Source organism: Ammospiza caudacuta, chromosome 1 (assembly GCF_027887145.1).
Source record: "Ammospiza caudacuta isolate bAmmCau1 chromosome 1, bAmmCau1.pri, whole genome shotgun sequence".
Classification (NCBI taxonomy): Eukaryota; Metazoa; Chordata; class Aves; order Passeriformes; family Passerellidae; genus Ammospiza; species Ammospiza caudacuta.
The window spans coordinates 7,256,271-7,279,931 of NC_080593.1; the positions used below are offsets into that span (position 1 = coordinate 7,256,271).

At 41.2% G+C, this 23,661-nt stretch overlaps 1 protein-coding gene across 1 annotated transcript in view; it reads right to left on the reverse strand.

The window, feature by feature from the left end:
• The window catches only part of KMT2C (lysine methyltransferase 2C), a 187,815-nt gene that overhangs the window by 113,947 nt on the left and 50,207 nt on the right, over positions 1 to 23,661 (reverse strand). The window contains exons 3-4 of the mRNA XM_058809368.1: positions 14,750 to 14,888; positions 1,227 to 1,433 (exon numbers count right to left, since the gene is read on the reverse strand). Of these exons, the coding sequence (XP_058665351.1) occupies positions 1,227 to 1,433; positions 14,750 to 14,888 (346 nt within the window). The remainder of the gene's footprint in view (positions 1 to 1,226; positions 1,434 to 14,749; positions 14,889 to 23,661) is intronic.

A 23,661-nucleotide genomic window follows, 5' to 3' on the forward strand; every position in this document is an offset into this window, starting at 1 on the left:
GTGCCTGTGGCCCCTCACCGCCCTCAACCCTGCACCACCCTCAACCCCTCACCACCCACAGCCCCGTACCACCCTCAACTCCTCACCGTCTGTGGCTCCTCACTGCCTCAAGCCCACATTGCCTGTGCCCCCCTCACTGCCCTCAACCCTGCACCAGCACTGCCCCCAACCCCTCACCGCCCATGGCCCCTCACCACACTCAACCCCACATCACCCACAGCCCCTCACTGCCCACAGCCCCTCACCACCCTCAACCCCACACCACCCACAGATCCTCACCACCCTCAACCCGACACTGCCTGTGGTGCCTCACTGCCCTCAATCCCTCACCATCCAGAACCCCTCACTGCCCTCAACCCCACTTGGCCCATCCTGTAGCCAATGGCCTGTAGCCCTGCATCGCCACTGTCACTCCCCATGTTTCTCTAGGGTTGCAGCCCCTCTGTCACACACACAGCCCTGAATGATCCCCACATTCACCATCAACCCTGAATGAACCCAAGTCAACACAAAGCCCCAGTGACAGGACCCCCATGCCCGCAAAGATGTGGCTCTGATCAGTCCCATCACAGAGGGATTACACATGTACTGAGAATCCTCCAATGCAGGGCCAGGTATGCCCCTGCCATCTCTCACAGTCACTGAGAGGCCGGGGGACCAAAACAAAACACCCCTGTCTGGGAGAGCTGCCAACAAACCCCATTCCTGCAGGGCAGGAACCACTGCTCTGTGCCCTGACAGCACTGGCACCAGGGTGAGAATCAGCACTGGATGGCAAGAGGAGAGGCTCCAATGGGCAGAGGCTGCCCATCATTCCAGGCTACATAACACATCAAGTGTCAAAAGTCCATCCTCTTCCACCCTTCGTGTGTGCTTTTACTTCAGCATAACAGGCAGATCAGTGCCTTACAGCAGCTATAGCATCTATGTCTCTTAAGTGTTCTTCCAGAGTGAAGATTCTCACTTGGGGAAGAAAAAACCCATTTTGAAAAAAGCAGAAGAGACAGCCACTGCTTTACCCCTCACGTGTTGGTTGCTCTGGGGTTCTCTTTTTAGCTAGCTTTCTGTACATGTTGACTTTCCTTACAAACATTTTTTAATATTAAAACCTCACATTTACACAAATACAAGTTAGTTACCTATTGCAATACAGAACCAGTAAAGATCCTTCCTGAATTTCATGCAAAATAAAAAAAATCTACACATTTATTTTAGGACAGACTTACTTTTTCTGGCCTCTCTGTTTGCGCAGCACTGAGTTTTGCCTTGGAGTTCTCTCACAGGCTCCATCGGTGCTGTCGCTGGCTTCACTCTTATTTAAAGGCTGGTTTTTCCATGGGATAACATACCCAGGAGTGGGACCGAATTGTTTTAAATCTCCTTGTCCTAATGAGCTCCGTTCTCCACAGTAACAAAAGGCGCAGAGTTGTTCGCTGTAAAAAGGAAGATCATTACTTCTTTAATGGGGGGAAAACCAGCAGAGGATACCCCATCAAAGAGCAAATTTCATGCTAATTTAACCCTTTATAACAAGACAATAAAAGCTCCAATGGGCTGTCAGGTATCAGAAGTCAGCATTCAGAAACACTATTTCCAGCTAATTAACAGTTACATTAAAAGAACTTTTTTCTGTTCACAAAAGTGCTTGATTAAGGAAGCAAACAAAAAAAAGTCCATGTTATATTTAACTGATTAGAATTTCCAAAATTCTGTGTGTCTAGACACATGCTTGCTAAAAGGCATCAAAATGTTACAGAACACAAAGAACATTAAAGCACACACACCTTTCTGGATGCACATACAGCCTATGTGTAACCCAATACTATAGACTAAAATGGAGAAACATCTCTACTAACATGGAGAAAAATGGAATAATGAGAAAACCACAGCAATGGCTACAGTCACACATGCCAGAGCACACCACATGCACAAATCCAACCATCCTCATTTACTTCAATATTTAAAAACAAAATCATGTCTAAAAGTTTTACTGGAGGAATTTTAAATTTACAGAACCGTGACCGCTGCAATACCCTGTACCATTTGCAATTATGTTTTAACATGCACAACACAGCAACAGGATTGAAATGACAGCTCTGACAGCACTCCTTGTGTCACATCATATGGAAGCGACTGAAAAATATTTCTATAATAAACATACCCACAAACTTAAAATGTGAACTTCTGCAACTAATGCAGTTTGCATTAAAGGAAGGCCATTTAACACTTTTTTTTTAATGCTTAAATGAGCAATTCTGTTTTCTTCTTATTTATGCCCCAGAGACCCTAAAAAGATGCCTCAGGGAATCAGGCACTTGGATAGAGGCTTGGTTATGCCTGGATTCCATTTAAATAGATTTCAGTGCATCTCCAAGGTGGCACATTTGGATTTGGGACAGTCTGTGCTGTGTGAGTGAGAGGAGGGAAGTGAAGTGGGAGGAAGAGAAAACCTTAAGGCTAAACTGCTGTAAAATATTTACTAAATTCTGGGGGGAAAATAAAGCCTCCTGTGCTTTTCAGCCTAGAGAGACAAGAACAGCAACAGAAAAAAGTGGAACTGGAAAAGGAAAGTTCCAGATCAGAACAGAAAACCCCAAGAATCCAGCAAAGCCTCTGATATTTGGTTTATCATACTCTGGGATGGCTCCTTTTGCTCTCAGCATAGAGCAAAAAGAGGAATAAAGAAAAAGAAGAAAACTGGTCTACTACTACTGGCAATACCAGACAGTCAGATGCTAAGGAAGGGAGAAGTGTTTCATGAGCCCAAAATGAAGCCCAGAATGAAGCAAAAAGCTTTTATACATGGTTGATAGATAGGACTGCACTTTCATTGAGGCAGATGGACCACTGGGAACATGCAGGTTGGTGAGCAGATAAAGTAAGTCCCATTCATGGTACTGAAATTACACCTTCCTGTGGTACTGTTAGGAAACATTTGTCCTCATCTCGTGGCCTTGGCTGCACATCCCTCACTGATGTGCCTCAACACACAACCAGCAGGAGCCAGCACAACCCCCGGAGCTGATGGCAAATGTCTGACACGTTCCTGAAATCTTTAGAAAAAGATATCTGAAGACAAAAAAATTCCAAGAAAATATGGATAAAGGTAGTGTGAGAGCAGTGAAAAGTGAAAAGTTACACTGAACAGTACATATGTCTATTTTATAGCTAGCTTTTAGTGTGCTAGAACAACAAATACACTATTATTTGTCTGTCAGTGACTGTAACCACTGGACTGCCAGGGAAACCTGATATGGCCTCACAAGCAGAGTTCCTAAGCAGGGAAAGCAAAGCTATTTATGCTGGTTGAGACTAGAGAGACTTGTGAGGAGACTTAAGAGATTTAAACAGGCAATGCCATGGTATATAAATTACATTAGTTACAAACACAAGATTATCCACAGTGGAATAAATAATTATTCATACATCCTGTTAGGACAGACTATCACTGCTCATTAAAAGACTTGAAGATAATTACAAAGAAATAAACAAAGCCCTTTAAAGTGGAGTCATAGCAAATATGCAATAATGTTAAGATCTATAAAAGAGAAATACGAAACAGTAATTAAGAAAAAAAAACAAACTAACTTTTCAAGTGGTATTATTTGAAAAGGCATACAGGAATAAAGCTGGTATTTCTGGAGCCTGTAAAGCAGCTCCAGCATCTCAACTTCCAGCAGAAGCATTCTGCAGGCAGGGTGGAGTGAAACAACAAGAGCAGTGAGTTTCACAGCTACTCTGCAGCGTGGTGTGGACAGCTGTGAGGCTGTCAAGAATCATATGGTTTGTGCTACTGCTCCTGCTTCAGCAGATCTGGGGAACGCAGCTGAACAGAGTGCTCACCACGGGGAGGGGGCTGGGGAGCCCTCACTGAAGGCTGTGAGCACACAGTGCAAAAGTTAAAGACAGGAGCAGCAGAACGTGCCCAGAGCGCTGCCAGGACACCGCGGGGCTGAGATAGAGGGGAGAGATTATACAAAGTGGGGGGGAAAAGTTTCACAATTTCCAGGAGGGTAAGCAGAAGGGCTTCAACTCCAACCACAGCCAGACAGCCACAGTGGCAGTGAACTCCCTGCCAAACTGCTGGGATGCTGCAGAGACCCTCTGCAGGAAAGCCACGCTCCTGTGCCCCCTGACATGCCACAGCTGCTGGCTTGTCATGCTGTGCAAAGTGGCCAGTCCATCACGTTAGCCTTTTAGCTTTAAGTGCTCAGTAAATATTTTAAGTTATGTCTGTATGGGCAGAAGGTAGAGATTTTTTTCTTATCATCTGAGGACTGCAGAAAGTACTTACAAATCTACTTTCCATATGTCAATATGCAATTAGAGGATCTAAATCTGTGATGCAAGAAGAGCTCTCATATTGAAGATAACGAAATAGAGATACTGGCAAATCTTAAGATCAAACTCTAGATCTGTTATCATAATTAACATATTTTAAGAACAGGATAATTCAAAATGAGATAAAAAGCAAGAGACAATGTGTCACAAATCTTTTTATAAGCTACTAAAAAAATAAAAAGCAGCTCAACAGTATTCCATTTAAGATATATCTTAGGTGCTCCAACTCAAAATGAAAGTTCATTATCTGTAACTTCAACTTAAATGACATAATTTTCCCATGACAAATGCTACTTTCTTGTAAGAGTTTAAAGATCCAGAAGTGGTTTATTACCAGGAGGTGCTCCTATCCCTCACCTCGTCCCAAAGGATTTTGTAGATTTGAATGCACAGAAATTTTAATACATAACACTGAGGGAAAACTGTGTTCAGAATGAACCAGACATGCTGGGTTTTGGGGGTGCAGTAAGAGGCAGAAAAGCTAGTAATGTCTGAAACTAATGTTTGTTCCCACTGAGCCATGGGAGGAGATCCAGACTTGCCCCCTTGGATTTGAAGGATGCCCTTTCTAACAAGAAACATGTTGATCCCATCACTCTTTCACAGCCACTCTCTTCTACAGGTCCTTATTTCATCCCATCAGTGTCTCTTCCTTACACAGAATTTACTCAACCCTCTGACAAGAATCTGAAGTGCTATAATCCTCCCCTGTCCACATCCTGACAAAGGATAACAAAATGCCCTGCAGCCACTTAATCCTGAAGGAAGGGAGACCAGTCACTATTTCCTTTACTTGACTGATGACAGCCATCAGGAATCATCCTAAAACTCAGACTTTCCCATTGAAACAACTTCATTTCAACACATGCAGTATTGGGCAACTAATTGCACAATATTAAATCACAACCAGAGGAGGAGAAACATCTGGTTTGCTTGCAAATATTCAGTCAGAGAATTGAGGTAAAACTGAGAGTCCCCCAAAATTATTCTTTAACAGAATTAAACCTTAGCATCAGGATTACCAATACCTGGAGGAGTAAGCAGAGGCCCCTCCTGGATCCTTCTGAGCTGGGAAATGGCACTGGGTAATCCTGTGTCAGCCAAGGCTCCTTGATAACAAGCAGATGTGCAGACTGGCTCATGCAAACATGTTTTGTTTATGCTGTGGCCCATATCTCACAGATGTGCACTTGTGCCCACGTGAGCACTGTGCAGCTTCTGGAAATCTTCAGATATGTCCAGGGGAGGTTGTGTGACCCTCAAGAGTATCTCACTCTCACTCTCCTGCCTGTTTCTCATACGTGGGTAGAATGCACCACACAGTGCAGTGATATGGGGCACTGCCATGCCCCCACAGCTGGGGGAATAAACCCTCCTTCCTCATTCTCACAGCACAGCTTTTCCAAGCAAGACAGCAAGTGGTCTATGCTGAGCATGGCTGTCAGTGAGATGCTTGAAGTCATCCAACCCTTTCAGTACCCAGCAGAGAGGGTGGCAGGCTAAAGGAAATCCTGCAGCTGCCTGCTCTGCAGAGAGGAGCTAAAGGTGCCTTTCTTTCAGCAGAGCCTGCACAGGGGAATCCAAGCATCACACAGAGATAAAGGGGAGGTTGTCAACAGCAGGAGAAATTCAAACTCTTGGATTCAGCTCAAGAGATGCTCACCTTGTAACTTTCCTGAAATCCCTCCCAGCCTACTGTGGGAATGGTATTTCCAAAGGAGTTTTGCTGTGCATTTACCTTTTCCAATTAACCATATTAAAACCAGGTTTAAGCAGGAAAAAACAATGGATTATATGTGAGAAAATGCAAGGCATGGCAATTCCAGTAATATCCACTAGCTATAGCCATTGCCTCAACATTAAACACTAAGTTGCAGATGGTCACTACTGCCATTTACCATGATAACAACTGCACTAAAGCTGAAAAGAAACTCAACATGGAAAGCATCAAGATTTCTTTAATTCATGGTTTGGGTTGAAAAAGAAAGTGAAAAGGGTTATCATGTGACTTTTGCTACAAATTAGTTTTTAAAGGCCTGGAAATACCTTCAGGACATCTTTTTCACACACTACTTGTTACAGAAATTTACAGTGTTTTTAGCATCTATTTTTCACTCTTAAAATCAAGCTCATCACAGTGAAATGGAGTACTTGGGACCAAAACAGAACTTCAGAGCATCATCTGTAGTAATTACCAAAGCAGATTGATGAGAACTGGCCTTGAGAATTCTTCTTCCACCTAACCTAACCCTGTTAGTAGTTTTAACATATGCTAAAAGGCTAAATGAAACACTACAGGGGACCTACTATTTATTTAGCTCTGCCAAGTTGTGCTAATGCACAAAATACCTTTGCTCTCATTTTATGCTGTGTTATTTAAAGAGTAAAGTGTTCTTCTCCTTAGTGAGGAGCCACCATTGTATCATTTATGTAAATTCAAATCAATACCTGCAAGCTGCACTTTAAGTGAAGGAAAAAAACCCCCATTTCTGACTTGAAACAATACCAGGGATCTGCATCAGTGTGAGTTCAAATATATGTGATATATTCACAGAGCTAAACTTTACCTGAAACTCAGATTCAGATGAAGCTTTTCAGCATCATCTAAATATTCTGTAAATATCTGGACCTCAATAATAACAAAGTTTGAAAGTAAACTACTGAAGAAATCTCATTAGGTGAGGCATAACAGCTTCACATTGATACAGCATTAACAACCCAATAAATCACCCTTCTGAATGAAGATACTGAGGACAGACAAGGATGGAAAGGGCAAATGGAGACACCACAAAGAGAAAGAAGCAAAAAATCTCTGCTAAAAGCTGTATTTAAGTGCTTGATGCACAGTCTCCTTCCAATAGGTACATGAATCACAGAACAACTTGAAATAGTGAAGTGGTTTGACACTATTATACTATTATAGTGATTTGGGGTTGAAGTAAATATTTAACTTATGCAGCATAATTCTTTTTTAAAAAAAGGAGGTGGGAGAGAGTTCATATGAACTTCAGGTGAAGAATTTTAAAAGTTTATACAAAGCAATTAAACTGCATTAGACAATAACTGCTTTCCAATTTCTTCAAACCAGCACAGTTGGAGTTCTACAGCCATATAATCAACTTAATGATACTCTTCTCATTTCAAAGGAAGAAAACATTCCCCTCCAAACACAACCAAAACAACACATCTTACTGACATTTTGAAATGCAGAAAATACATTCTTATTCACCATGAATCGTGTCAGCTTTAATTTAAACAAGTATTTAAAGTTCAGTTAGGGTTTAACATACCCTAGATGCAAGAGGAGTTACCAGAATGCCAGTGCTGAAAAAAGTGAATTTAGAGGTCCAATCCAAGGCCCTCTAGATTATTCCTTAAGGTCCATGTGAACTGATTTGTTCTCTCAAATAACAATCCCTGATAGAATGCAATTGACTGTACCTGAAAAGTAGCAATTCATGCAATTCTGAGAGTTATCTTCATCTCTGAGGGATAAAAGTCAAAGAATAAGAAGATCTGTAACTTCAAACTTCAAGATGCATCTCTGCCCAGGAAGTATTGTCTGTGTAAACCAAATTCTCTCTCTTGGTAATTAAAACATAATACACAGAATGGTTTGAGCTGGAGGGACCTTAAACATCATCCAGGGCAGGGACACCTTCCACTCCAACAGGCTGCTCCAAGCCCCATCCAGGCTGGCCTTGAACACTTCCAGGGCTGGGGCAGCCACAGTCACACCCAACTCACACAGAGGTGCCAACCTCTCCTGGAGGAACTTCATACAAATACCAAGTAGGGTCTTCTATCTGAAAATTACTGAGATTTAGCAAGATGGCTTTGAACAGCAGTTTCAAGAAAGCTTCATCTAAGCTGGACAAGCAGAGGTGCAGGGATATTAAAGAGGAGGAAAAAATGGTACTATCCATGCCCTCAGCACATTCAGTTCAGTGTCAATTGTGATTCCTCTACACTCATTCTCAGTTTCCCTTTCCTGAACTTGCCCAGTCTGCTCTTGACCACACCTAAAGTCTCAGCAAACCACATCCTTTGGGCAAGGGTATCACTCTAGACAACTCTCTGCTGTACAGAGAATCACCTCTTTTTATTATGCATCTAACCCTTAAAGGTTTCACTTGATGACCCTCAGCTTCTTGCATTAAAATAAACAAAACAGTCAGGATACAGCCACCTTCCCCACTCCATCTATGATTCTGAAGTTTATCTTCCTTCTCCAACATCTTTCAGAGACTGAAGGGTCCTGAATTGTTAAACTGGAATCTACCTTCAGATCTTTGATCAACCCTTCTGTTGTTCTGTGAAATGTTTTGAGTTTCACTATATTAATTTCTGAAGTTACAGACAGACTTTCTGTAACCCCATGAAAATTAGCTTGTACAGCTTAAATAGCTTGAAAATTAGTTTATACCCCAAACTTGTTTCTCTAAATACCTCTATCCTCACCAAGCAGAGCCCATGTGCTTCAGAAGAGCTTTAGCACATTGAAGCTAAGAGCACAAAGGTTCTCTCCTCACTAAGCACACTCCAATCTCAGTCCCAGAGTGAAAGCAGATTCCATATGCACCATCCATTTGAATGAACACCCTTCTGGCAAAGGTCAGAGACACTCACAGGGATCATTTCTGCAACTACAGCTCTGGGGTGCTGTGAGTCCAGATTTTACCATTTAAATTGCTTGTACATTCCATCAGATTCAGTATGGAAGCAAGGAAGGAATTCAGGGCATAACACAGAGTTTGCTGTGTGAGGGAAATGGAGAGTGCTGGAGAAATGAGACTACTGACTATGGGAAATAACACAGATCACACAGACAGCCAAAGGAAGCAAGAAGGAAATAGTCAGAGCTGACAAGGAAATGAACAAGAAAATGGACAAAAATGTGAGAAGAAATATCATGTAACAAACACCTGTCTAGAAGCCACAGGAAATGGATGGAAGGAAACTGCATATCAGGCAAGAGACAAAGAGTAAACCTCAGCTAAGTGAACCTTGAAACAATGATTAAATTGATGAGCAATTCAGAATTAGCAAAAAGAATGGGAATATGAGCATCCAACAACATAAAAAACCCCAAGAGGCTGGCAAAGAAAGCTGGAGGGAAAAAAAAAAAAAAAAACCAACCAAAAAACAACCAAATGGAAGAGGTGATATTTGGAAGAAATGAGAGAAAATGCTCTACTCACTCCACACTGACACAGAAGATCCCAGACTATTACCACTGTCTGTGAATATGCTGAATCTCTGCAATCCCTGACAAAGCAGGCATCCCATGCTGCAGTGAGTACTGCCCTCAGCCCCTCAGCATGGCCTGACAGACTCCCAGCCATGGCGTGCTTCTGTCTGTCTGCCATCTCCCAGAGGACACAAAACTTGTCCAGGCATCAGAGCTGACCTGCCAGTGCCCAGCTTGGTGCTCACCAGCGCAGGACTTGTAAGCAGCAGGGCAGACCCTGGTGGAGACATGCAGCCTTAGGATGGGGATGAGACAAAAGCTGCCTAAGAACATCTGAGAGGCTGAGAGTGGAACTCCAGAAACCTGGAGCCCCTCCTCAGGCTGGGCAGGAGACATTTCATGGTTTCTGTGGTTGGACCTTCCTACAGGACAGATTAAATCATGGAGCAAAGGTCTGTGCAATTTAAAGGCCCAGCCATGAATGTCACTGATTATGGTGTCAAATCCCACAAGGCACAAGTCCTACATGAGAGCATTAAACACATTATGGCCACAATGGCAATTGTTCAGCCTAAGCAAAAGGCAGGATTTTGGCTGCCTGTGAACCCCTTCTTTGGCCCCATTTGTGTGACACGCCTTCTGTGCTCTGAGAAAGACGCAGACCATCTGGAGAAAACTCAAACCAGCAAGAAGGATCCGAGCTCAAGAAAACATCATCTACAAAGAAAGTAGGAACAAATTTGGGATTTCTGTTACGAGGTAAAGCATGCTGGGGAAATAAATGAGAGACTTTTGCACAAAGCTGTCCTCCATTATCCTTGGCAGATGGTATGAGTAGCAATGGAATAAACCCAGGATGAGGAGAATGTGTGTTAGATGTGAGCAAAGTGGTTCCAACAGTAAAAACAAAGAAGAGACTGGAAGGGACTGTTTAGGGAAGATATAGAGCTTTTATTACTAGAAGATTTAAGAGCAGTTTATGAAAGCTTGTGTCAGGAATGACAGCTGTAGACAAATGCCTTGGAAAAGGAGGTGAATTAAAAGAGTTCCAAAAGTCCCTTCCTGCCCTATAAATCCAAGGAAAAGTTGCTTTAACAATGATTCGTCACAGAATTCTTCTGGAGACCATTTCCCTAATAATGCATGAACAAACAAGATGGAAAACCAGTAGATATTTAACTTTTTTTCTCATTTTTCAGTGTGTGGTCTTAGTCTTTAGTTGTGCCCTGCTAGCCAAATCAGTAATTCCACTCTGGTCATTAATATAATTAATTAAAAAAATGGTCATTAATATAATGCTGAAGTAGTGCTTCAGTTTGGAAGACAAAGGAATGCTATGTCCTTTTTCCAGATGTAAATCATTGGCTTCAGAGGAAGATCCCATAAATGCTTATATGGATTTAGAGCTGGAAATGTAAAGGCAAAACTCTGCAATGGCTTCAAATGCCCTGTGTCATGTATAAGATCCATTCTCTGCAGAAACTCTCCCTGGAGAAAAAATTCCCATAAAACTACAAACTCTATCACAGTACTTGTTCATAAAAAGAAATAATCAGTTTCAAAATTAATCTTAATATTGGTATCTCCTCAAAACATGTGCTTGACTTTACAACTTCAAGAAAATTTTAAACATATTTTAATATTACATCTTTTCTAACTTCCTCCTGCCTAGCAATCTAGCTTTTCCTTCCATCACTGCAGTATTATTCTATCCAGAATAATTCCATTCTGTCTACTCTCTGCCTCTCCACAATTTCTTCTTCCACTCAGTGTTGCTCTGTTACAAATTTTGTAATGTGCTTTAAGATTATTTTAAAAAAAGGAACAAAGATGAAGTTCACTGCTACTTTTTCACTATTTTCTTTGTTCACACAATCTACAGATGTTCACCAACCACTTCTTTTTGATGGAATAAAGCACCCAAGTCCTCCATCTCCACACTCCAGATTTCATTCAGCAGCAGCAGCAACAAAATAACAGGGAATGGCGCAATTGGTCTGGAATGAAAATTACGTGCTTTGTCCAATTACAAGTGAAGCAAGAAAGCAGGAAGGTGTTTTGCCAGTTCTTTGGGGGTTTTTTTGTAGTTTTAGCAACAATCTCACAAGAGCAGATATTTAAGCAGGCCAAAGCACCAAAATCAAAAAGAGCTGTGTGAAAACCTCAGCTTCTACTTTTTAAGAATGTTCTGTCTTCATGATTATGGCAAAAGGACCGAAAACATGCAATTAATGCAATTCACATTCTCCAAGAGCAGACAGAAAGTAAAATGAATCAAAAGCTGTTTTGTTCTTCTATGAAATTGTGTTTCTAGGCCATTCTCCTTAGCTTTTAATGCCAGGGGTTGCCAATGTGGGAACCAGAGGAGGAAGGTGGAAGTGGGCTCTGCTCTGAGTCGCAGCCGGCTCCTGGCTCCCTGCCTTCCCCAAGGGCTGCACTTCCCCTGCTCTCTGCAGGCAGCACAAACCAAGGCAGCAGATTCCTTTGGAAGAAGCTGGATTCCACTCAGCCATAAGTCCTGGCCTGACAGAAGCTTCTCACAAGGCTTATAAAAAGAAAAAAGGGAACAACCAAAGGAAAAGGCTCCAAAACCCATGATGCTCGTGATATATAGGAGCTGGCAGTGTTACTCCTGCCACTGCCAGGCTTGGGAGTTTATCTCTGCTTGATGTTATTGCCCCTCCCCACATGTGGTCAATAATTCACTCACTCCTTTCAAGCACACGCCTCAGCCCTTTCAGCCTCCCTACCCCACTATGGCCCAGACTCTCTTTATTTTAATGGGGTTTTAACACATTGCTTTCTGAGCACTAATCCTGAATCTGCTCTTTAGTTCCCTGCCCAATTCCATTCGCTGTCAGTATTCTCTTGGTTTCCCATATCCCACCTCAGGGAGGTTTCAAAATTTACCAGCTCTCTCGCCTTTCTCTACAATGTTTTTATTTAGCTGCAGTCTCGGGAAGGATCCAGAGAGAAACACCACACAAGCCAAGTTCTGGCTAATCTCTCAGCTACTGAAATCCCCACCCTAGCTTTGACATGTCCTACTATGTTAAAATCACTGGGTTTTAGTAGTAAATTATTTAATTTTTTCATGGAAAAGACTTTATTTTATGCCCTGTGTCCTGTACTTCTCTAATTCCTTTATCTTCACTACCAAAGACAGAAACACTGAATTTTCTTATACTGAACTCTGAAAAAGAAATGCAAAAGTAGCTCCACCTACACCTTTATCTACTTCTTGTGGAAGCTTGGATTCTTTTCTGTTTTCTAGGCAATTTCTGCTCTGTCTGTTATGATACACTCTCATAATGCTCCTATGTCTTACATACCTAAAGCTATTTTTAAATATACCAACTCTTCCATTTTATTAGAAAGTGGAAGTTACTTAAGTTATAAAACAGAAAAGCTTACCAAGGAAGAGATGAAGCTGATGAGTATGAATTATTTGGAAATCAGCTTTAAAACTACTTCCCCGAGTAACAGCTTTAAGGCACTGTGGAGTCACTCTTTATCCTAAATCTTGATACACTTCCTCCAGTCATTACATAAGCATTAGCAGAGTCTGTTATTTCACACACTGTATTTTCTCCTAAGAAAACAGAGTCAAGCACCCAGAACTCAGTCCTCCAGCCTCTGCATGACACAATGTCAGTGGCAGCACTACACAGACCATGGCACAAATGATTGATCAAACATCACAGATCAGATTTTTTCAAGAAACACTTCCACAGAAACCCTGACATCTGGGGTTTTTCCACCGTTCTGAGGACTTCAATGACTTCTACAACTAACCCCCATTCTGCATCCAAGTTTGAAATCAAAAATATCTGGGGTCAGAGAAACCCTCTGATTCCCAATTAACAGTTTCATATCTCCTCAATACATTTCTTTCCAAAATGTCAGAGTCTGATCACTATTATTTTAATTAAAAATTAATAGTACTCAGCCTTTTAATACTTTGATCAGCCTAAGCAATGAGCACATAATAGCCATTCCATCCTGGCTGATCAAAGTCAACACTTTCAGTTGGAAGGAAGAATATGTTGAGGGCAAATAAGGGCTGGCTCAGAACCAGGCCAAAGTTTTTCCAGGAGACTGCTGTCCAGCTTTTAAGAAACAAGTCTATGGCTATGGAAAGTGGTGTAATCAAATATTCATGATAGCAGCAAAAAAAGTAACCTTGAGAAGAACAGAGAGTGGATGAAACAGCACTAAATTTTTTTCAAATTATCCAAAACAGGGTCAAATAATGAAGCAAAACAGCTGCTCAGTTCAAGCTGCTCTACGTATTTAGTGCAATTTAATCTCAGCCTTGGAAAATTCCATGAAGAACAGAAATTTTTTTGTATTTCACTCAGGTATATGCACAAGAAGTATTTAACTGAATTTTCTGTAAGGAGGAAAGTAGCTCTTGAAATCTAAGAAGTTTGTGAGCATGTAAAACACGAAAATTATATATGCATCAAGTAGATTAAGTAATTTTTTGTGCATGGAAAATATGCTCTGTGTTGGATTAGAAAGAAGAGAAATGATGACGACAATTCTCTCCAAGTCTGTCAAAATATAATTACACCTGTAACTGTCTGGTAGCTGGTAAGAGCACCTTCTGCAGCAGGAGAGACCTGCAACTGGGTGAGAAGCTCTTATCAGAGCTTCACCAGAGAAGCTCTGCTGGAATTGTGTGACACCATTCAAACAGTGTGCTCTGGTTTCCCTCATGTAACATAATTAATACTTTCACTGCTTTTAGGCTCATTCGTTTTAATAAAAATATTAAAAAATACAGATGTTATTTTCTCTGTTATAAATTCCAAAACAAGGAAGAGCACAGGAGACATGGCAAGAGATTTAGTTTACTTTGTTCCTGAAAATACACTAATACAAGCTGCAACATCAAAAAATAACTTTCTATAAATTTGCTAATACACCATTTCCTACACAGCAGGAAAGCTTCAGTAATCACATTTTATCTCCTATCACTTATGCCTCCTTTCATTTACCCAGCTGTAACTCAAGGCTTTCCCAGAGCCCTGTGAGGACAGCACTCACGGAACGCGCTTCTCACCTTGATCTCCCCGAACGCCAATTAAAGCACAGCCCCAAACTTCAAAGCAGGGACAGCGAGTCCCAGCCCTGTGCCCTGAGCACTCTGCACCCAAAGCCCCAGCCCTGCCCCTGACTCAGCAGCCACCTCCTCCTGGCTCTCTCACCCACCTGGTTTTGGCTTCCACACCCACGGAGGCGGTGGAGCTCGCGGACTCCTCGGACACGGAGTGCTGAAGGACTGGTGTTAGCTGCTTGGTGCTCTCCACTTCTGCCTGGGCATCCTCCTCTGCAGACTGCTCTTTGACTTCTGGGGAAACAAAATAACAAACAAAAAAATTATTTATTACTTTATCTGCATCTGGAAGCTTTTCCTTGCACAGAAAACACCCGTTTTATTTATAGGTTAACCCATGTAAATATCTTTTGCCACACAACAAAATTAGCAGAATGGGAAATTATCACACCTAACTAAAACATGGAACTGGACGCTAACAACATTATTTCCATAACACAAAGCACCACTGTGAACTAAAGCTGTTCAATAGCAACAAGGAATGGGGCAAGGGGAGAGCTGTTCAGTGACAAATTTCATACAAGCCTGGGGTTTTAGGCATTTCCATTCCCCCCACATCTCTTATGCACCTGCTGTGTCAGCCCTGAACAAACATCACAGTGAGCATGCTACTCTGGGGTATATTAAACCTTTTTTCCTCCCCTATTACCTTTCACTTTGTTCAATTCCCTGCAAATTCGTTTCTGGTTACACTAACTATGCTGGCACAGGGTTGAGGAAGTGAAGGAATGAAGGACGTGGTTTATGCCAGCTTAAACTTCATTCTGAACTGAAGGAAAATAACCAATTTTTTAGCACACTTCTATATAAATTAAGTTGTCAGACATAAAAATGTATACATCTATATAAATGTATAATTATATATAAATTAAAATATATACATCTAGCTGACAACGCTAGATTTGACTAGAAAGTTTGGTTTTACTCTGAAACATGAAATGTGAAGTTGCCACTGCCTGTGCAACTTTAAATCCTCTTCCCAATCATTTCCCCCTTTGCTTGGAGTGAGTCAGGGATTTACCAGAAGGACATGGAAAAGTGCTGCTCCAAGTACACCAGAATGCACACAACAAGGTTCAAGGCTGTACAGCAACAGAATTTGGTGTTTCTGCACTCCTCTGTACTTTGATTTTGAAACCTAAGCAACATAAAAATCACAAGACTCTGACAGATGTGCTTTGACATATCCAGCTTAAGATACATGTGCCTCATGCTGCCTGTGTCCATGGCTTCTAGATCTGTCTCATGGCAGTGCCATTTTGGTCCCCTTCAAAATTCCCAGTGAACATGGGTTTGAGCTCACAGGCCAGTACATACAGCTCTTGCAAAGAAGTCCAGTTAGAGTAAAGCAGCAGATTATTTAGAAAACTTCAGCAGAAGATATATTCACATTTTTTTAAAAATTAACATACGTGTCAAAATATAATTAAATATTGCAAAGGATAAATGACAAGTGGAGAAATGAAAGGGTAGAAGAATCTGCCACATGGGTGGGCACGCATAAAAACCTGCTACAAGCTTTAATCTTATAAATAAAACCAAGAAAAGAGAGGAAAATTCTCAGAACATAAAACTGTGCAGCTTGGTCTGAAATACTGAAATCATACGCCTGCTACAGCACATGGAAAATGGGAAATCTGTCTTGTTTCATGCACAGAGATTGGAAGGAAGATTTTTCTTTAACCTAACGTGAACTCATTTAGGAAGACAATGTGTAACATTTAAAACCCTCAGTGAACACCTCAAACCACAGTGACGAGAAACACAATATAAAGGAAAAAAAATAATTCCTGGTTATGACTGAGTGTTCCAAGTATTTATCTGAGCTGGTGCAAATTGAAACTGCATCTCCTACTTCAGTTAAACAACTCAGTAACATACATCTGAAATGTTTTTTGGGCACCTGAAACATCCAAAGTGACTACCTGTCCAAAATCCCAATGGATTGTGTTAAATCCTTTTCACCAACCTATTCTGAACAAACATGCTGGATCTTGATTTTACACTAAATAAATATCCCCATGGGAATGCATCCCTTGTAATAGTAAATGTCTCTGTACGGAAAAGAAAACAAAATAAACCCAAACCCCACACCCTCAGTTTCTGGCACATCTGAACAAACACCCCTGGATGTTTCCTGGATGAAGATTCCCGAAGCAGGCAGCATCCAGCAGAGCCATTCAGAACGGTCTGCGGTGCATTTCCAAGAATGTTGGATCCAAAGGACAATCTTGTGCCAGTAACCCCCAAATTTCTAAATGCAACCTCAACAAAGAGAGCAAAACATAAACACCCAGAAGACAGGCAGACGCCAAAGCCCTCAGAACAAACCCCACAGCACAGCCCGGGACAGCCACGCCTGAGGCGCTCCAGGAAGACCACCGGAAACCCTGGCCCTGCTCTGATCCATCCCGGCCACTTTCTTTAACCCAGTTAAACTGTGCAAAAGGAACTCTGGCTTGATTGTGTGCCTGCTGAAACTTTCAATCGAGGCAAGGAAAAAAGCCATTTACTCTGTGCCAGCTTTCAGCTCATTACCATTACTGGGCACCCAGCACTCCGGGAAGGCCAAGTTCAGGGGCGCTCTCAGCCACTCCCAGGAACTCTGGGCTGTGTGAGAAGACACAGATTGTTTCACTACACATGACAACTATAGGAGCTTACATCCTTATGGTGCATTTCCCCTGCTGTTTGCTTCTCCAGAGAAGGAGGGACCCAAATTATACTAAATGAGACAAACAACATCTCAGTTGCTGTCTCTGCAATAAAGCAAACTGTGCCTCAATATGCCGTTGGAAGACTGAAAACACGGTGCTCACTAAACAGAATGAACATTTTGTGGGTTACTTATGGAAAAAAAAAACTTTGTGAAAGTTTTCCTGCGGAAGATGAAGGAAGAACAGGAGCACTTCATGCATTTCATGAGTCAAATTCCTAGGATCTCAGCAGCGGCCTGGCAAGGAGACATCTCAGATACAACTCAGAGATGTTCTTGGAAGCAGCTGGCACAGTATGCTTAATGAACATCATCAGATTTGGTTATGACATTCTACTTTGAAGCTACTGGGAATGAAAGATCCATGGATGATTAATAGATGGGAAGCTCATTTGCAGATTCATATGTAATGCTTTATTTTGCATCCTCTTCTCATGATTGTTTCTGGCACCATGAAGGTCTTGCCTCTGTATAGTGGTTAGTGGGGAGACTGAGATTTTAAAACCTAGTTGTACAATTCCCCAGAGTCTCTAAGTTAGTTTTTATGTCATTACCCTTTACTGAAACTTTAGGAAAATACTAGGAAACACTGCACTTAAATTTTTTTCTTACTTGAATACAATTGCATTCATAGTTTTTTCTCACCTGGCTGCTGAGGACAGGAAAGTTTACTTTTCCTATTAAAAGAAAACCTCCAAAAGTACAAGGACTAAAGTTCCTGTCCACATGGGCCATCAAAAGGCTTGAGACTTCCACATGCTACCCAACTTGAGTAACTCACAGAATCACATCTGGTAGAGGCTGGAATACAGCCCAGAGCCACCTTGTCCAAACCCCTGCTCAAGCAGGGCCAGCAAAGCCAGCTGCCCAGATGGTTTTTGAGCATCTCCAAGGATGGAGACATGAAATACAAGGGAAAAAAAATCAAGTTGCCTAACAGTGACAGGGGACAGATATGCAGGGAAGTCACTGGGACTGGTAAGATTTACAGCACTTGTATTAATTTTCTCTTTTAATTAACATCTCCATCACATTTACTTCAGTAATATGTATGCAGTGGTGAAAAGACAATCCTTATCTTTTAACACTATTCAAGTTTTAATTTGGGTTTTTCAAGGAGGAGAAAAACAAAGAGGTTCAAAGATTTCTTATTATTTTTATTCCCCTTTATAGTGCAGAATGCAGAGAACACTCAAAGAAAATAACAAACAGCACATAGCACCCCCAGCTGATTATGTTGACTACCCACCTTCCTAAGGGGAGCTGGTCTCCTTATTTACATGTCTTATGCAGAGATTTACAACATTCTGAGTAATAATTGTGCTGCTAATTTCCTGCTCTATCTCCAAAGTCCTTGGAAGCCTCTCTCCATGTGAGACACACATGGGACATGCAGGCTCAGGAGGGCAGCCCTGGTTTTTGAGAGCCCTCCACCTGTGGCAGGGCTTGTGGAAAGCAGGAAACTGGGGATGGCTGGGATTTTATTACAGGATCACAGCTTTCTTTGGGGATGTGATGAAGAAACATCAACTTAAGATCTTAAATGTTCTTTTGTTTCTTTACAAACAATCCTTTTCCATTTTTTGCAATCACAAGGTCCTATTCTACAAGCTAAATTGGTAAACATAAAGCAGAATAAGGAGATGTATGTGCAGCAATCAGGCAAAGGACAGACATCAGCATATCCAAAAAAATTTTCTTCTAAATACTCAGAAACTACCTGTCAAGTCAAAACCTAAAAATACTGTAAGAGTTCTACCAGAAAAAAAATCTTTAAGATATTATAATACTCATTATGAAGTGACACTTAAAAAAAAACCCAAACAAACCCCAAAGAGCTGTCATAAACATAAAATTAATATTCTACTATTAAATTAATATTTAGGTGCAGCAGGTTGACTATTTAACTACTGTCAGACCTACTGATTAGGCAGACAATGAAGCACATGTCATGAGCTTCCAAAACTTTCACTAAAAACAGAAAGTATTGCAGGCTGGAAAATACCAAGATCACCAAACACAGTAGGAGATCCCAGGGGTCTCAACTGTTGCCTACCAAGATGTTCTGTGAGAGGGAATAAGGAGCTTTTGAAGGCAGCCACAGCTATTTCTGCACAAGGAAGGGGCAGTGCTGTGTCAGGAAGCAGCCAATGGCACCAGGTGCTTTACCCTGCCCCACAGGGGTCTGCAGAACTACAAACACACCAAAATGCTCCAGGAGCTCTGACAGACAAAAACCTGGTCAGTGTAGCAACAATATGAAAAGAAACCTTAAAGCAAGGGAATGCAAATTATGAGTTTAAAATCCCTACCTGTCCTGGGCTTGGCTAGCATAGTCAATTTTCTTCAGTATTGGGTATGGTGCTGTGTTTCGGATTTAGGATGAGATTTAATTTTGGTAACACACTGATGTTTTAGTTGTTGCTAAACAATGTTTACTCTAAATCAAAGACTCTTCAGTTTCCCATGCTCTGCCAGCAAAGAGATGCAAAACTGAGCCAGGGGAGGGCATGGCCAGGGCAGCTGATCCCAACTGGCCAGAGGGATACTCCAAACCATAGAACACCATGCCCAATAGATCACAGAATGGTTTGGGTTGGAAGGGACCTTGAAGATTATCCAATTCCAACCTCCTGCCATGAGCAGGGACAGCTTTCACTAGACCAGGCTGCTCAGAGCCCCATCCAATCCATCCTTGAACATTCAGGGAGATGGAGCAGCCACAGCTCCCATGGGCAACCTGTGCCAGGGGCTCACCCTGGGGTTTTACCTAGATCCAGTTCTCCTCCCCATCCCAGTGGGACAAGGAGTGAGGGGGCACGTGTGTGGTACTGAGCAGACAGCTGGGATAAACCATGACACTACCCAGTACTGCAATTAGCAAGTTTCACTCACTGTCCCAGTTTAGGAACAAAACAAGTTTCCAGTATTCAGAGTTCATAATTCTGTTACTGCTCTGGACACAATTTGACAGCAGCATCACCTCTCCTGCCAGTGGCTGAGGAAGTCACATGCACAGATCTCTTAGGTGCAGAAATCTTTTACAATAATCTAGAAGAGGGTAGTTTTAGATTACTATTAGAAAATAATTCTTCTTGTGAAGGTGGTGAGATTCTGACACAGGCTGCCCAGAGAAGCTGGGGATGTCCCATCCTTGGAAGTGCTCAAGGCCAGGTTGGATGGGGCTTTGAGAAACGTGGTCTGTGGGTCCCTGATCATGGCAGGAGGGTTGGAACTAAATGATCTTTAAGGTCCTTTCCAATCCAAACTATTCTATAATTCTCTGATTTACTTACTGCAACAGGTGTTAGACAGAGACAAGAAAAAAACCTGAAGTTTTTTACATTCCACTGTATATTTTGATACCTCTCATTCAGTAAGTTCTTAACTGTTAAACACATTTTGTACAGAAAATAAATGCAAATTTTGTATTAGTTATAAAATAAAACCAAGATTCTCAAAGTGGGACCATTTAAATTCTGATCACCTAAAAAACATGAAACCAGATTATGGATAATCAAAACATGGAACCTCCACGACTAAGCCAGGAGTGGTATTCACCAGCACTGATCTGATTATTTTTCTACTTATTTGTTTAGGTCTTCTTGAAACCCATGTCAAGCTGCTCATGCCCAAAGCATCCAGGAACAATAATTCTGTAATTGCAGCAGCTGCTGAGTGCAAATGCACCTGCCCCTGCACTCTATGAACACCACCTGATGTCCCCTAATTTCTGTGCTGCACAACAACGTGAGTCATTGTGCCCTGTTCATTTTCTCCACACCACTCATCATTTTTTGGACCCTATTACATTCCTCCTCAGTGAAATCACTTCAGATTGAGGGTTTTACCTTAACTGATCCCCACACAGAAGTTATTACTTCTTGCCATACTTGTTGGCCTTTCCTGTACTTTCCCAATTACAGCTCATCCTTTTGGAGAAGGCAAAGCAGAACTGCACGTGGCATTTAATATGCCAAGGGTTTATAAAGAAACAGTAAAAAGAGACAAAAACCCTCACTGATGCTTCATTCTGCTTATCCCTTTGCCAGTAATTCCTAGAATTTCCTTCTCTCTTTGACTTATGAAAGCTTCTGCAATTCTCAGAAGAACTGAAGCACCAATTGCTCAGGTAGCAAAAGCTATCTGAGAGTGATTTTTGTTTACATAAAAGCAGGATGGTAATTTTGCCCTGCATGTTCTTTTACATGAACTACTATTGAATTAAGAGTCATTTAATGGGTACCTCTTTTATTATCATAAATAAGTTCATTTTACCCACTATGTTCTTCCCCTTTGAACCTGACCTAGAAAAGGGCTACCAGGGTAGGTATTTGTGGGACTCCAACATCAGCCTGGTTTATACTGTGATTTTAATTAATCATCAGTGAATTTCTCTTCTATTTCTTTTACCAAACTGAAGAGTCAGCCTCAACACAGCGTTACTGTAATAAAAATTAAGACAGGTCTACAGAATTAATAAGTGGTTCCTGCTCATGGCAGAAGGGGTGGAAGAAGATGATGTTTGAGGTCTCTACCAACCCAGACCATTCTGTGATTTTATGAACTAAAACATACACAGAGCAGCCCCTCTTTCCAGTGAGGAGAAGAGCATATAACACACAAAGCACATGCAACTATTTCAGTGTATTTGACTGGTAATGGCCATGCAGATCTTCCATCACATCACTCATGACACAGCAGCAGAGTTAAACATCAAGGTAATGGAGATGTGGAAAATTCTAGGTTTTGGGAAACTTTCAAAACCTGTTGGATTATGTTTAATAAAGCATAGTTTGATACCAAAACTGCAAAACCACTACTGAATAAATAAGCAAAACCAGAAAGTTGCATTTCAGAAATAACCTCCAGAATGAAAAACTCAGTGAAGTTAAAATTGATTTGGAATTAACTGATTTCCCCAGCTTTCAAAACACCTGAGACAGAGGTATCAGACAAAAAGCAAAAAAAAAAAATCAGATTTTTGTAAATGGCCCATTTTAAGTGTGCATGATGATAAATGGTATTATTGAATAAGCCTGTAATGGTTTAAATGCAAATATCAAGTAACCTCCTCTTTTGTTTGCTTTCCTCATTACAAACAAATCACCAGAACATAAAGCAAAAATAATAAGATGCTTATAATAATTACAACAACATGCTTCAGTTCTGCTAATTTTTCCAGTGGCTGAGCAGGTAAGAGTCAGGAGCATGAGAAAGAAGAAATTACTCCTTTTCTAATGAGTACATAGAATATTAGTTGCCTTAAAAATATTTAAGTGCATTTCTAAGCACGTATTTGCCACAAATTGCATGGCCAAGTTTAATCTACAAGAAAGCCCTCAGTAGTGTTAATTCTTCCCTTCATTAATTTGAGAAGGAATGGGTGGTAATGATGAGGCCAAAGTATCTGCCTGGATTTTAAAACTGGATTTTGGTATTAAAACACATTGCCAAGAGCTTTTGCCATCGATTCACCCAGACCAGGACTTGCTCTCAGGTGTGTTTTACTTTGCTTCAATGACAGGTTCATCTCAGCGTGGTTCATATAATTGCAAAAGGATGCCTCTATTTCCTTTAATAAGCAGGATAATGCAGATTTTTTTTTTCTCTAGGAAAGGGCTTTTCAGGCTGCTTCCAAGTTGATGAGATTCTGAATTAGTCCAAAAATCTCTGGCAACTTGTGCATGAATAACTTTGCTCCACTGAGAAGTGTTTGTTTCTGGTTCTTCAGTGCTTTGCCCAGAGACAAATGAGTCTGGTCAGAGGAAGCTCCATCTTCAGGAAGTCAATGTGGAGTCCAACAAGAAATGAACTGGCCAAACATCACTGGGTCTGATAAAAATGTTACTAACAACAATAATGTCTAGATAAGGAACTACTGGCTGATTAAATCACCCAGGTTCTTTTATGTATTATCAGAGGCTTCTGAACACTATGGGGAGTTGAGGGTCTGGTGGAAAGCACTGCTGTAAGAGCTGGTTGACATGGTATTGATAGTTAACAAAATAAATACCTAACCAAAGAGATTCAGCAGTCCAAATAAACTTATTTTATTGCATTTATCCCTGATCTGAATCTCAAACACTTTTATGGTGGGACATAGACAGGAAGAATTACAGACCCTAGAATGAGTTGGGATATTTCACAAGTGTTCTCCAAAAAAAAGGGAATAATCAGATAATTAACACAGAGAATTCAGTTTCAACTTAAATGCAGAGCCAAGAAAATATCAAGTACAGAAACTTGCTGAAACTAACAGAAGATGGGGAAAAGAAACAGAAGCCAAGT